General features: G+C 30.1%; 2 protein-coding genes across 4 annotated transcripts in view; one reads left to right on the plus strand and one right to left on the minus strand.

Moving 5' to 3' along the window:
- Positions 1 to 16,755, minus strand: part of LOC131664602 (actin-related protein 1) — a 462,784-nt gene that overhangs the window by 410,659 nt on the left and 35,370 nt on the right. The gene's annotated exons all lie outside the window — the stretch shown is intronic.
- On the plus strand, positions 8,317 to 9,771 carry LOC131664623 (uncharacterized). Its single transcript, XM_058935880.1, has 2 exons — positions 8,317 to 8,354; positions 8,546 to 9,771. Exons 1-2 carry the CDS (start codon positions 8,334 to 8,336, stop codon positions 9,551 to 9,553), a joined length of 1,029 nt encoding a protein of 342 aa, XP_058791863.1. The 5' UTR covers positions 8,317 to 8,333; the 3' UTR covers positions 9,554 to 9,771.

A 16,755-nucleotide genomic window follows, 5' to 3' on the forward strand; every position in this document is an offset into this window, starting at 1 on the left:
CCAACTACAATTGATAACAAACGATTTATGAGTTACGCCTAGAATCAGTGTTTTATTATCCTTGATCATACCATATATTGTAGACTTTAACAGGGATTCATGCAAGTTTTTACTTTGTTAAAAGTGTATATAAATACAAGTTAATGAATAAATGTTAAATATACACGTTATACCGATCCTCTGCCTATGTATACTCTATAGTAATTGCATTTGATTGACGACTATGTATGGTGGAAGACATAGTTTTCAGTACGACGACCGCCTCACAGAGAACCGGAACATGGTTGGTTGAGACCGATAATGTACCAATAAATCTGCTTTGACATAAACCCTATTTATTTATTTAACAAATTTTAACAATAAACAATTATAAATATTGTTTCTTAAGCTCATTAAGTTTGGATCCGAATAGTCAAATTCAAGAATTTTTTTATTTAGAAAAAATCAAAATAATAACAGGCTAAACGATAAAGTATTCTCTTGAGTAACAAGTGACCGGATTAATAATCTATGTAGTTGCAAAATGCTATTAAAAACCAAGATGATGATTTTTGTCTATTAAAATTTTTGATAATTTACATAAGAGACGGTTTTATTAATATTTTTTAGTATAAAAGAACGTAGTGAATCCATCTACAGCTTTATCGAAAAAATCCACCTGAAATCTACCTCGAAATCCACCTAAATTTAAGTTACATCTATATGGATCTATCAGGAAATTACCTGGAATATAGATGAAATCTGTAAGGATCCACATGGAAATCCGTCATGGATATCCATGAATAATCCATATGGAATTAATTTTTTTTGTTTGTTTTTTATTAAAAAAATATTATAAAAAAATAAAAAAAAAAAAGGTATGAATTGTACGGAGACTTCTTTTAACAAACTGGACAATAAGGCGGGCTTTGAATTCCGGAAAGACAAAGAGACGATTCAATCCAAGAGTTTTTAAACAAACTGGACAGTATTGTTAAGCCGGTACTTAAGGTGGACACAACCAAAAAGACACGGTGTTCTGTCATAACGCGACGACTGCGCAGTCATAAAATATGTCTTTTTGTCAAAACCATTCTGTAATCACCCCAAGTATAATGTCTGGTGCAGTTATATATTGTTTTGCATTCGCACGCTTATATAGCTATATAGAACGTTGTATTATAAATAAAATATAAACAATTTTACCTACAAAATTTATAATGGTAAGAAAAGTAATACATTCAATCTTTCAAATAATTAACAAAACTGTATATAAATTATCTTATAAGTCTAAAATTATTTTAATTACAGGATCCGGAAAATACTAGTAGTTATAGTAGTCAAAGAAGCATTGCATCTGAAATGCGTAGACTTAATTCAAGTACAAGTGCAAGTAACATTTATTCATCAAATTCAGATCAAACTGATAGTTTCATAAGAAGATTGCGTCAATCATTTTCAGAATTTTCAGAAGATTCAAATGAATTGAATAGATCGGATCCAACCTCAAATTCTGCTGAGAATTTGAGAATAGATTCTGAAGGTAATTTAATTTACTAGATCAAAAGGATGCTCTTATCCTTTCATTTGTTATTAAATCTATTGTTTGTACTTCCAAATAACTTATCTCAATTAAACATAACTGGAAGTGAAACTATTGCAGAAAATATTGTAAGTTAATCTTGAAACATAAGTTTTTTTATAATGTAGCATTTTTTTAAGTTAAAAATAGGATATGGTATTCACATTTACGGTAAATTAAAAATTCAGTTTATATCATGAAATTACATCAATGTATATCATATAAATATTTGAGTAAATTCTTGATAATTAAAATTATATGAAAAAAATAATACTTTTGTACAATTGTGTACCTACTGAAATTGAAAAATAGAAGGAAAAATTGCATAAATCAAAATTGAGAAAAAAAATAAGAAAACAGTTAATTATCTTTAAATGGTGTTTTGAAAAATCAATAAATATGGGTTTTCAGTCGGATTTGTTAGTGGATTCATCATATTAAAAAAATAGCAGAAATAATTTATCTACTATATTTATACTGCAAGTCACTTCTAAGACTTATGATAAAAATGGATAATAAATTGAAGTTAGTCTAAACATGGACCAATTTTACCTGTGTATTAGAATATATCTATTAATGCTTAATACAGAAATTGTACATTAGCATAAAAGATGCGAGTAAAATAACAAAAGAAAAAGTTGTTTTTTTAATTTACAATGAACCATAAATACATATTGTGGTTACTTCATGAAATTAAAATATATTCCGCCACCAAATTTTGGTTGAATCAAACTAAATTGCAAAATCAATTACAATTAATGTTATGAAATCATGATTATTACATCCAGGTTTACCTCACTATCTGAATAAGGGTTCCCTACTAAAAAAATCCTTTATGAATCTGCTCTGAAATCAGTTCTGATTTTTCTCTGATTATGTTCTGAATAAGTTCTGATAGTGTTCTGAAACTGCTCTGATGTTGTTCAGATTTTGTCCGAAATCGCAGCTCTGAATCAGAGCACAATCGGAGCAAAATCAGAGCAAAATCAGAGCACTATCAGAACTGATTCAGATCATAATCAGAGCTGAAAACAATATTTGGAAACTATGAATAAGGTATCCAATTTATTATTTATAAAATAAACAATTATTTATTATTATTTTCATTGTTGTTAATCCAATCAACATTTTTTATTAAACATTATTATGTTTGAAAAAAATAAGAAAAAATAATTTGGGTACGAAATAAAATACACATTATTTTATTTTCCATCGTGTAGAAATTTATTTAAATATTTATATTCAAGACTTAGATTACTACAATAATACTGTAATTGGACGTACTGTCCGTTTTATTTATGAAATAAATAAATAAATAAATAATGTTTAACTGGCAAAAACTAAAAAAAATAAACTTTACCATGCTCTCTGTAAAATAGAAGACTGGATTTTTTCGAATTCTTATTAAGCATAAAAAAAATCAATTAAACATCCTGCCAAGTCTTTCTCTTTTTTTTTTCTTTTCTGTTTAGTTGATTCCGCTCCTCGTATTGGCGAATTTGATACTGAATTTCTTTCCCCATGTAATAGTCTAAGCTATGCAGTATGCCCTCCAAATTTCGCTCGTACAACCAATCTTCATGGAAAATTAAAATCCAATATTTTAAACATTCTACAAGTAAAAAAAATTATGTACAATAGAAGCCAGGTAGACTTTTGTGAAATAATTGTGTAATTCATTTTAAAATATTGGAAAATACTTACGATAAATAGATTTCATTTTCGTGGGAGTCACTGGCGTTCTTTTTCTACCGGTGACAGATTTCATGAAATTATCCTTCACTTCAATGGCCTTATCTATAATTTCCTCTCCCCAAAGAGCTCAAGATAAATTTTTTGCAAAGAGACTTGGATTTTTCGATTTTTTAATATTCCTCCAAGACTTTCGGGCAATTGAATGATTCCACCCAATGTGGATCATTTCAGTTACCTGTAAAAAGTATTTACATTATTATAAAACAAGACTAAACACAGGAATATCCTCATTTCAAATTACGTAGAAATATAATTTTTGTCACACTTACATTGTCGTCCTCGTCACAATCTGACCACTCTTCAAATACTTTTAATTCTGTTTCTCCTATGTCAGAATCAGACCAATAATTACTGTAAAATTCCTCTTCATCTGGTCGCTGAACTCGATGTCTGTCTCGATTCACGGGATATTTACGTTTCAAGGAGAAGCGATTCTTTCGTGATTGCGTCCTGGTTCCTTGGTTTTGTCCATTGGCAGACTGATGTGAAAATTTTCGTCCTACCATTCGGCTGTTGTTCATTTTGGGCTTGTGAGTATGACTTGGTTCTCGTTCGTCTGTAATAATTTAATTATTACTAGAAATAAAAAATACAATGTGCATATATTGTTTCCATATTGCAATCAACATTACCAATATCAAATAAATTTTTTCTAGTAGTCGAGCAAGAAACTGTAGGAGCACGTTTGGGTGACACCGGTATATATTTATTCTGATTACTTTTTTGTGCATTTTGGATTCGAGCTCTTAATGCTTCCGTGTCTTCATCCAATTCATTATCACCTTCATTGTCAGATTCACCAATGTCACTCCCACCATTATAGCCAGAATCGTTATTAACTATTTCAGAATTTTGTGTGTCATCATTGTCAACGCTGAAATTTAGCGTGTTATTCTTTTTTAGAATGTCAATTCGCTTAACCAAAGGTTTACGAGTTTGAGCAGTTTTAATAATTTTCCGATTTGTAGAAGACTAGAAAAAAAATCAATGTAGTCATCATCGTTAACAGGTCAGCTATTATTGAAAAAAACTTACTGTTGTAATTAAACGTACCTGCTTTTTATTGGTGGTCTTATCACCATGCAGAGAACTATTCCTGTTTTGTAAAGTTGATTCTTTCGATTCCAAATCACTATTATTAAATTTAGTTTTATTAAAACGTTTGGATTTATGTAGACATTCAAAAATCAGTGTTTTTTCATCTGAAAAATTCATAAATACGAATTATAAAATACCATCATGCGAAAATTCATGTTTAAGAAATGCATACATACGACCAATTGCATAAATTTCAATGGCGGTTCGTTTATGGTTACGTTGATCAATTAATGTGTATGGTTTCTTTGGTTCAAAGTCTTCCTCTTTTTCTGGATTTTCTGGGAGATTCTAAGAATTCACTAATCTGATCGACTTGCACAATCAATTGTTTCTCATGTCGAATATCCCTGACAAGAGCATGAGTCATATTCAGAAACTGTTGCAGCAAATGGTTGCAATTATCTAACACTATAAAAATATAAGTTAGTATTAATTGATGAATAAATGTTCTCATCAAATTGAAAAATAAACAAAACTATCAAATTGAAAAATAAAAAAAAATTTCTTGAATTGAACATATAAATATACATACGTCCTACTGCAAAAATTTGTATATCTCTTAACAGTCCCTCAGAATCGTAAGATTCGTAAATAGCGTATTGGTCAAAATCCAGTGAGTGATTAAAGGGCCATAGGTTATTTACAACATCATTCAACGGTAAAATAACAATGCTCCCAGTATCGATGTATCTTATTACGGCATGTGTGGGAGACTCTAATAATGATCTATACAGACTCTCCATCTCGCCTTCATCTACAAAAATTATAAAATCGTGATAAAAACGAAATTTACAAAATTTTTAAATGTTGAGAAGAGTGCCAAACAGCAGTCAATATTTCAAGTATTATATAAGCTTAGTTTATGAAGCTAAAAAATATTGAAATGTAGAATGAAAAATATTTACCACCAAACGCCTGTATGTACACTTCCTCAAAAGAATTATTATTGCTAGAATTATTGTTGCTACATTTCACATGATACGATTTTGAACAATCAAATCTCGTAGGGTATAAGGGCACAAAAGATTTAAATTCTTCAATATCACAGATTTTGATAACTTCAAACGTTTGGTTATACATCCATTGTACCACAGCATGAGTTAGTTTAGAACCAGCAGTTACATTCATAATAACATTCATCATTTTATAATCTGAAAAAAACAATGTACAAGTTTAGTATATTAACTTAAATACATGTAAACAAAACATGAATCGAGTACCTCCAACAGCAACAATCTCTACTTCATCAATTTTTCTGCCTTTTTGTATAATATACGGTGTGTAGACATCAAAATCTCTGTAAGTCTTTGGTGTAAAATGCTTAATATCACTGATTTTTGCAATCTCCAATTCCTCTGACTCAATGTTAAATACACAAGCATATGTGATTTCAGCCATTATTAATAATTCTATAAAATATAAATTCTGTTGAAAAAATAATATATTAGTGAATACTTCTTTTAAAAAAATCTACCATGCTAGACAGACTTTAAGCCTATCTTACTATACTTCTTCACAATTTATTTTGATTTTATTATCATTAAAGATCTTATATTTTTTTTTGCTCGATAAAAAATTTACTTGCAAAGCCAAGTATCTGACTATACAAGGTATATGAATATACGTACATTACAGATAACATTTGTATTGAAATAAGTAAATATTATATTTGAATAATCTTGTTATAAATTATTTAAATATCATTATGATTTTTTACCAAATTCAATAAAAAAATGAAGCTGTATTCTAACCTTATTCTACTTGTTGAAACAGTTCTTCTTCCAAATTTTGCAACAATTGCACTCAGTCCCTCGACTTGGTAGCATCTCGAGTCACATCGTATGATCTTTATAATAATTTTCACTGAAAAATATATGAAAATTAAAAACCTCATGTCAAGCAATGAAGACATACATTTTGCTGTGGTCAATTATACCACTGTAAATGTCAAATTTGATATTTTGTAGTGAATTTCATTATGGCAGATACTGAACATCAGTATATTATAAATTAATGCTTATTTATAGATAAAATTGATCAAAAGGAAGAATTGTTTTCAACTGCTGATTATTCTACTTACATGATAATGAATGTTGATCCTTTATTTAGTCAATTGTGTAGCAATATACTCCAAGCATAAATTGAGATGCACAGTCATATATTTATTAATTGTCTTTCTGGAAGTAAAAAGCAATAATGCACTCGATCAAAACTTTACGCATTTTAAGAAAGTCACACAAGCAAAGGCAAACGCCGCGTGTGTACACAGCGTTCAGCAGCATTTATTCTTGAGACCCGAATGCACATAAACTGAGCGAGTGTGCAGTCCGTTTGAACCAGAATGATGCCTGTAATTGGTTGATTTCAAAACAGTTGGCTAATCACAAGCGCAGAGACAACGTCAATTTTGTCGTTGTCGCTGTTGCGCCGTGAAAATGGTTACAAGGCTCCCACTACAAAATAAGCTGTTGCTTAGCCGAGTGCCGACGCGCGTGAGAGGATACGTGCATATGTGTGTAAAGCAAGATGGTGGAACGAAACTAACGCTGATACATCACAGTCACATGTCACATTTGTTAAGTTTTTGTTTTGTACACAAAATGATGTTGGAACGGTTTGAAGTAAAAACAAAATAAAATAAAATCGTTTACAATGGCATTGCTATTATTGAAATAATCAACCAGGTAAGATATAACTTTATACACGTTTTTGCTTTATAAAAAATGAAAATGATGACTGTTGTCTTATACAACAGGAGAGAAAAAGTATTGTTAACTGCTACATTAAATTCTTTTTATTAGATTCTACGTTAATTTTGTAGCAAGTAACCTTGTTATCAATATTATAACTCTTTCGTAATTCCTGTCTCCAAGTATTTATGATTGTCATGTAAAAAGTTCTTTCTAATTCATGTTTTGGCAAGAGTAAAACATTCATAAGATACTTTTTATCTATATTGTACCTATTCATATTGATCTTGAATTTTGAATGTAATTTATTAATTGCAGATGGACACAGAAAATTGAACCATCTACTGTGGTTTATTAATGCAGTACAACTCTGTGCGTTACACTAAATGTAAAAAAAGAGGGACTAAATAATTGAGATGAAACATGTAGAATCGCTGTAGGAAACTGAAGTACCTGTTACTTATATTCTTTATATGGTTGCAAATCAATATCGAATAAGCCTTTCATTCATGGAAACGTAATGGTAAGTCATGTAAAAATTATGTTCTAATAGATTAATTAATACATTTCCTGTGATATTTATTACTATATTTCCTGTTTTCAGGTTATCTATGTTTAGTAATTTGTAATATTTTGAAAAAGGAGAGTTGTACTTATAAAATAAATAAAATGAATGGTAAGAGAAGACAAAGCAAGCAAACAACGAGGCGTAAGAAAAGAGGCAGGTATAAAATATACATAGAAAAAGGAATAAGTCCTTCGAAATCTACAAAACATCAGCACAAATATGAAATTTCTGACAGCGATATGAGTATCGACGATGAAAAGGTGTTTATAGAACTATTTATGTAGCTTGTTCGTAATAACCTATTAAAATATTATACTATGTCAATTATGTTATGTTATAACATAATTAATATTATATGATTTTATTGTATTTACTACTGTAATTATTATATATTTTATTTCTATTACAGGAATTTTATAACATTATCAATCCTGTGGCAAACACTTCACTGGCAAAACATTTTCAATGGAAAATTGATTATCGTAGTCAATCAAATCACTGCAGTCCTATTATACCAAAGGACAAACGTGAACAAATCTCAAAGGAAGAAGAAATGCTCAAAACTTTGCAGGAATTTGACCAGGAGCATTGTCTATTGAAAGATTATTTAATAGATGATGAATATGATACTGAGAATTATGAAACTCCTTTTTCTACAGCTATGCGATGGAATGAAGAAGATGTGAGTAATTATTGATCAGTATGTTTGTTGTTGGCTATAACTATTTGATTCTATCTATTATTTCTGCATTATTGTATACAATACAATGTAATACAGAATTTATTCATTCATTGTTAAAGCTAGGTGCACATACTTTTAATAAGATTTTTCTTGTTAAGTTGTAATAATTTTTCAAACAAATTATTTTTCAGGTTAATAGGTTAGGGAAAACTTATTGTTACGATAACGAAAGCGATGATTCAGAATATGAAGATTTTTGGTCAAGCGGAGCCCCAGAAGATGATTCCAAGCTTCAAAGTAAATTAAGTGAAGGTAATCTAGATAAAGTAATTAATACACGTTTTGTTGTTACTGAAAGCGAAATTTTGTTTGCTATGGTAAAGTTTACTGAAAAGTATTTTTTGCCGATTTCGGCACTTGAAGATTTGAGCAAAATGATAAATAATTTTGTAAACTCGCCCGTTCTTCGCGATTCGCATTACCGGTTTGATCAATTATTACGGTCTAAAGACGGCTTAGAATATCATGCTTATTGTGTAGAATGTGATGCTTATATCCGTCAATTTTATCCGAACGAGAAGACGGTTATATGTAAAAAGTGCAACAACAACATATCCGTCAAGGAAAAGAATTTTTTTGTTCTTATAAATGTAGATAAAGAATTAAAAAATCTAGTTGAAAAACATGGCGAGTATTACATTTCAATAGTGAATAATAGCGAACGATCGCAAGTTTTCCGTGATATATATGACGGAATCAAATACAAAGAATTCGTCAAATCGTTATCTTTGAGCGAAAGGGATTTATTTCTTACTTGTACGTTTAATACCGACGGGTCACTACCTTTTGATTATTCCACATATTCAATCTGGCCGATCCAAATAGTTGCCAACGAATTGCCGCAACAAGTAAGATTTGATAATCCCGTTACTTGTGCCCTCTGGTTCGGTAGATCGAAGCCAAATATGGAAATATTTTTAAAAGCGTTTGTTCAAAATATTAATAAAATCAATGAAAGAACCATTCCATGTAAAATTAATGGTATCTTGAAAAACATAAAAATATACCCAATTTGCTGCTGTGTCGATACAATCGCTCGCGCCCCAGCGCAAGGCCTAATTCAGTTTAATGGACGGTTTGGATGCAATTGGTGCCTTCATCCCGGAAAATCAGTAAAAAGTGAAAAAAAAAAGTTATAAAATATCCACTGCTTGATATCGTGCCCGAAAAGCGAACTTCCGATGGAATGTTAGCTCACATGGAGCAGAAATTAACAACAAAGGCACCAGTATTTGGTGTAAAAAAAACGTCGGCGCTAATTCATATGCCGTTTTTTGATTTAGTAGAAGGGTTCGTTCCCGATATTTTACATATAATTTTAGGAATATGCCGACAATTTTCACATCATTGGTTTGAAGAGAGCTGTAAGCCTTTTTATATAAAAAACAAAATAAAATTGATAGATTCTATGCTATTGAATATACAAGTTCCAAAACAGGTAGCTCGGTTAACACGGCCTATAGCAGATCGAAAGCATTGGAACGGGAGAGACTGGGAAAACTGGCTTTTATTTTTCAGCTTACCGATATTAGAGTCGATTCCCGATTTTAAAAAGTATGCGCATCATTGGGCTCTACTTGTGGAAGCCCTTCATATCTTACTCGGTACTCGTATTACTTTATCAAATTTGATACGCGCGGAAAAATTATTGAAAGACTTCGTATCTAAAACAGAAGAATATTATGGTGAATCAGCCATGACCTACAACGTACACCAGCTTTTACATTTAGTTCAGAGTGTGATAAACTGGGGTCCGTTGTGGGCACATAGCGGATACACATTTGAATCTGGAAATGGAAAAATTATTCGCATGATTAAATCAGCTAAAGGAGTTTTGAATCAAATTTGCCGACGGCTTGAATATAAAAATAGTGCTATACAGTTAGAAAAACATGTATTGAAAAATTATGAATATTCGCCAGTGATAGAATTCGTTAATAAACTTAACAATAAATGTACAGATAATTCTGTTACAGTAAATGATAATAGGTATTTCGGTAAATCAAATTTTACTGACAAGTCCACAATTGAAATGCTCAAACTCACTGAAAATGAAACGAAATCCTTTAACAAAATGATTAAGAACAACTGTGTATTCACGACCGACCAATTGAAAACAAATCGTTCGAAAAACTGTTTCGCGTTGAATAAACATGGATATTTTATTAAATTGGTAAAATTTGTAGTCGATGGAAAAAAAAATGGAATTTGCATTGTATAACCATATACATACAAAAATATCGTTCGAGAATTGTTTTAACATTGTGAAAATTACTAATATTGAAAAAACAGAAAAAGTAATTGAAACTAATCATATAATATGCATTGCTATACTTGTAAATACGCCGTCTGGTATGTATTTTAGTGCAGTGCCTAATGATCTTCATTATTAATGTAACTTTTTTAAGAAAATGAAGAAACAAAAATATACCATTAATGTATTATTTAGATCGCGAATTATCGTATTATGTAACACTTTCATTATGTATCAAAATTTACTGCTTTGTGGATTTGCGATTAACTATGCATATGTTTTTTCGTCGATTATCATCTATTATTTATATTATTGTATATTAGAACTACGTTCAACACAAACATGAAAGTTTTTATTGATATTTGTGGTAGTATGTAAATACACTTATTCAACGTAATGTCACTGTAATAATATTTAGTTTTAATAAATTTTGTACAATCATGTTTATTATATGTACTCACCGCGTTAAATGCTATGTATGTTTTTGGTTTCTTTAAAAATATTGTACATGTCGAAAATATTACGTACCAAACAATATATAAAATATTAAAAATTTTTTTTAAATGTTATAAATGAATATATTTTCTACATATGCTTCTTCTACATATTTAAATAAATCTCTACACGATGAAAAATTATAAAATAAAAAAATGTGTATTTTATTTCGTACCCAAATTATTTTTTCTTATTTCTTTCAAACATAATAATGATTAATAAAAAATGTTGATTGGATTAACAACAATGGAAATAATAATAAATAATTGTTTATTTTATAAATAATAAATTGGATACCTTATTCATAGTTTCCATATATTGTTTTCAGCTCTGATTATGATCTGAATCAGTTCCGATAGTGCTCTGATTTTGCTCTGATTTTGCTCTGATTTTGCTCCGATTGTGCTCTGATTCAGAGCTGCGATTTCGGACAAAATCAGAACAACATCAGAGCAGTTTCAGAACACTATCAGAACTTATTCAGAACATAATCAGAGAAAAATCAGAACTGATTTCAGAGCAGATTCATAAAGGATTTTTTTAGTAGGGTTACCAGCAACATATACCAAAGATGTTTTAAAATAATAGAATCTTTGTTAGCATTGAAAAGTGTAAAAAAACAAAAAATATATATCAACATGAATTATTGTATATAGCAAATACAAAAATAATCATTTCTTTTATTTTATTTAAATCATTTTGTCAACAGAACTAATAATTCAATAATAGATGTTTATATTACTGTGTTGAAAGAAACAGGTGATTGACAGTTAAAAATATTTTTTAACAATCTTTCTTCCTCATAACATTTTTGAAAATTAGTATTTTCAAACTCATAATTTCTGTTGAAAATAAATTTAAGAAAACAATAAACTATATAGGATACATAAAAATTAAAAATATTAGTTTTAGAACTTCAGTTTAGATTCGAATATGCAGAAAACAGTTTTGAATTTAATATACCTTAAGTCTAGAAAGTAAAGTAAAGTAAAGAAGCAAATATATAATGACCCTATACCCAGTCTCGTATTAAAATAAAGTGTTATTTTTTACAGTCACATTGATGATTGAATTGCAGTTATAAAAATGAAATATAATTAGATTTTCGTCTGCATTATCTAATTCTTTTTTATTTAAAATTACATTTTCATATAGCCGTCTGCCAATGTGCTTGATTTTCATCATCCATATCTCTTGAATGTTGTAATATCTGCTCCAGCATCGACGAGGAATTTGCAAATTAAATTAATTTATTAAATATAACTGATTCAGATAAAAATATTACATTTTATTTTTGTAACTGCAATATAATCATCAATACGAATCAATCAATCAAAAACCAGGGATCTCTTACTCACTAATCACATTCGCTACTGCCTGAGGCTATCCAGCCTGGATTTCCAGCTAGATATCCAGTTGGATTTCCAGCTGGATCAACCTGGATTCCACTTGGATTCCAGGTGGATATCCATGTTGGATTTCCAGGTGGATTTTTTGACTAGGGAAGGTTTTTATAAATATTTTTAGTACAAAAGAACGTACAAAATCCATATGGATTTATCTAAATAATCCACCTAGAAATCAGCTCAAAATCCAGCTGGAATCCAAGTGGAATCCACGTCTATCGAACTGGAAATCTACCTGGAAACCCAAGTTGGATTTCCAGTTGGATTTTATTCCATAGAGCTTCTTTACTCACTCCCTTACTGAGTAATGTGCTATAAATGACATGAATGGATTGATATGCGAATGTCATTTAAGTCAATGTTATTTATTAATTATATATTATCGATCATTATTATCAAAATAAGCATTTATTTTTCAGATAATTCTATTATCATTTGTATAAAATACTATAGTAATCTATTTATTTATTATAGGGCTACGACCACATTCCACTTGATGCTGATGACTACTCTGATAGTAGTAGTGACGAGGAAGATTTAAATCAATATGAGATGCCTGAAAGTCAATTTCATAAATTAGATGAACTCCTGGAAAATGAAACAGCTCATGAATGTCTCAATGCACAGATACACTCCCGCCCAATAATCTTTGCCTACCTAAGAACAAAACAACTATAACTTTGAAACTCCATATCTCGGCTGAAAATACACCTACAGAGCTCTACGGGAGCTCATTTGAAAGGGTTTTTCAAGCACTTTTCAATGGTGTATATTAAAATCATGCTTAGATATTTCCCTTGCAGATAGGGCGGCGAATATCAAAACAAAAATTACAAAATTTTTGCTTTTTCTTTAACCGCTTGCCATTTCGAGAAAAAAAATCGTAGAAAAATTCTAAACATAGCTTTTTTTAGCTCTTTGTCTGCACTATCCAAAACACTCATTCAAAAATAATTTTCGTCTAAATTCAGCGATTATATGAGCATTTCATTCAAAAACAGCATCTATATTCATTGCTCTGTATCTCGGAAAATTCGAATTGTAGAAAAAAATTTTCTTGGAAGAAAATGCTCTATTTTGTAAGTAGAATACGTGAACGAAATTTCATAATCATATGAAAACATTTTTTTTTCAGTCGTAATATCAAGTAGTCTAATTTTTTCAATATTTCACTTTGGAATAATAAAACAGATCATTTATACTCGAAGCTATTCTATTAATTGTAGACAAATTTTAATTGTATGCAAATCTCGATCAACGAAAAATCTAAGTAGAAAAATTAATCTATCTACCAAAACTGACATAACTAATGATTAGTGAAAAAAATTTTATTTTTAATGTTGTTCTAATCTTCTAAAAAATTGTTTACCATAGTAACATATTATTGAAGTATGGCACCGAGAGATTTTAGTAAACGTTATCAAGTTATTGGATTTCACATAAATGGTAAAAACAATCGTCAGATTGCTAGTATTCTCAATATTCCTCGTCGAACCGTAGACTACAATGTAAATAAATTTAAAAGTAGCTGCAGTTTTGAAGACAAGAAGCGCTCTGGTAGACCGCGGAAACGATTGCTGTTTTTGAATGAAATGCTCATATAATCGCTGAATTTAGACGAAAATTATTTTTGAATGAGTGTTTTGGATAGTGCAGAAAAAGAGCTAAAACATGCTATGTTTAAAATTTTTCGACGATTTTTTTTCTTGAAATGGCAAGCGGTTAAAGAAAAAGCAAAAATTTCGTAATTTTTGTTTTGATATTCGCCGCCCTATCTGCAAGGAAAATATCTAAGCATGATTTTAATATACACCATTGAAAAGTGCTCGAAAAACCCTTTCAAATGAGCTCCCGTAGAGCTCTGTAGGTGTATTTCCAGCCGAGATATGGAGTTTCAAAGTTATAGTCGTTTTGTTCTCAGGTGGGCAAAGATTATTGGGCGGGAGTGTATGTGTTAGTAAAATAGAAATGCTATTATTTATAATGAAATTTTGCAAAAAATATCATGTACCAAACGCAGGATTAGTAGATATGTTTAAAATGCAAAATATGTTTATGAATAACAAAATTCTTCCCGAGAATACTTATCAGGTTGATAAACTATTCGATTCAGATGGAAATAAGGAGTATCACGATACATGTCCAGTATGTAAGGTATATCTTGGCACATTTAAAAAAACACAACGATTGTTATTTTGTGAGCAATGTGATGATGATATCAACTTAAAGGATCCGACATATACTGATTACTTTGTCTCGATGGATGTAACAAGCGAACTGCAAAATCTTATTGAAACAAATTACGACTTCTATACTGATGTCGTTTGTGAAAGAAATAAACAATCCAATGATCATTTTCAAGATATTTACGATGGGCAAAAATATAAGCGATTTGTATCGTCATTGCCAGTCGATCTCAAAGAGTCGTATTTAACTGTTATGTTTAATAGCGATGGCAGTCCAACTTTTAAAAGTTCAAAATTTTCAATATGGCCCATACAAATTGTTGTCAATGAGATTCCTATTAATATTCGCTATAAAAAAACAATTACTTGCGCACTGTGGTTTGGACGTAATAAACCAAACATCATACTTTCTGCGTCCTTTTGTCGATCAGATGAATAAACTTTCAGAGAATGGAATTTATTATAGAATTAAAAATGAAATAAAATGTTTTCATGTCTATGTGTTATGCTGTTGTGTAGATTCTGTTGCATGTGCTCCTATGCAAGGCACTATTCAGTTTAATGGATATTATGGTTGTAACTGGTGTTTACATCCAGGTGTGCGGGTCCGTCATAATACTGGTTATTCTATAAAGTATCCTTTATTGGATGAACAACCGCAAAGACGTACGGCAAATGATACATTTGACCTAATGCAGAGATTAGTTGAATCTAATGTTCCGGTTTATGGTATAAAGAACGTAAGTCCCCTGTTACTGTTGAACAAATTCGATATAATTGATGGATTTGTTCCAAGTTCACTACATTGTATTGATTCCGGCATAGGCAAACAGCTTTGTAATTATTGGGTTGGTTCGTCAAATGAGTCTTATGCGATTCCTAAGACTAAAATAAAGATTATCGATGAGTATTTAAAAAATATCAAAGCGCCTACTCAATTAACACGGTTGTCACGTTGTCTGAGTGATCGTGCTTATTGGAAAGCAGTTGAGTGGTCAAATTGGATCCTTTTTTATAGTATACCAGCATTAAAATTAGTATCTCAAGAATTTCCAGAGTTTGAAATATATATAAATCATTGGTCGTTTATCGTAGAAGCCTATTATATATTACTGCAAACTGAAATAACTGTGACGGATTTACGAAGAGCTGATTATCTTATGAAAAAGTTCGTTTCTGATATGGAACTTTTGTATGGTGTTGATGCGATGACGTACAACGTTCATCAATTACTACACATAGTACAGAGTGTTGCTGACTGGGGTCCATTATATGCACATACCGGATATGCATTTGAATCAGGCAATGGAAGAATTAAGACATCTATTTATGCAGCCAATGGAGTTTTGAGCCAAGTGTGTCGCTATGTATCTTACGACGAGAGCACAAGGAAATTACAAAGACATGTGGAATATAAAGAAGAATCACCGTGTATGGAATACATAATGTATTTAGAAAATAATGCCGTTGAAAAAAGTGTAGAATTTTCGTATAGATATTTTGGCAGAACTGTAGCTAATGAAGATATTTTAAGGCGATTCGAACTTCCAAAACAAACAGTAAGAGCTTATAAAAAAATTGTTAAAGATGGATGTCCATTCAAGACATGTTATAAATCATTATACAGGTCGGATAATTCATTTGCATCTTTAAAAAATGGAAATTACATACAGATTCAACAATTTTTAGTCAATATGGATGACGGGAAAGAATATGTAATATACAAAAAGGTTTTAGTATCAAGAAATGATTTCATTAGTGATGAGTTACACTGCATGAAACAAGTAATAGAAATTAATCATAATATTGAAATCACAGACACACAAAATATCGATAAGATATGTATTTATTTGAGCATTGATTGCAACCATTATATTTCCAGTATACCTAATATGTATTGGAGATAAGGTGACTTGTCAAGTCATGTTATAATTTTTTTATTATAATTATATTGATTATAATTGATGAATTATAATTGATTTCCATATGATAATATACTT

This window comes from Phymastichus coffea, unplaced genomic scaffold (genome assembly GCF_024137745.1).
Source record: "Phymastichus coffea isolate CEN01 unplaced genomic scaffold, Cenicafe_Pcof_1.1 PCOF00003, whole genome shotgun sequence".
In the NCBI taxonomy this organism is placed as follows: Eukaryota; Metazoa; Arthropoda; class Insecta; order Hymenoptera; family Eulophidae; genus Phymastichus; species Phymastichus coffea.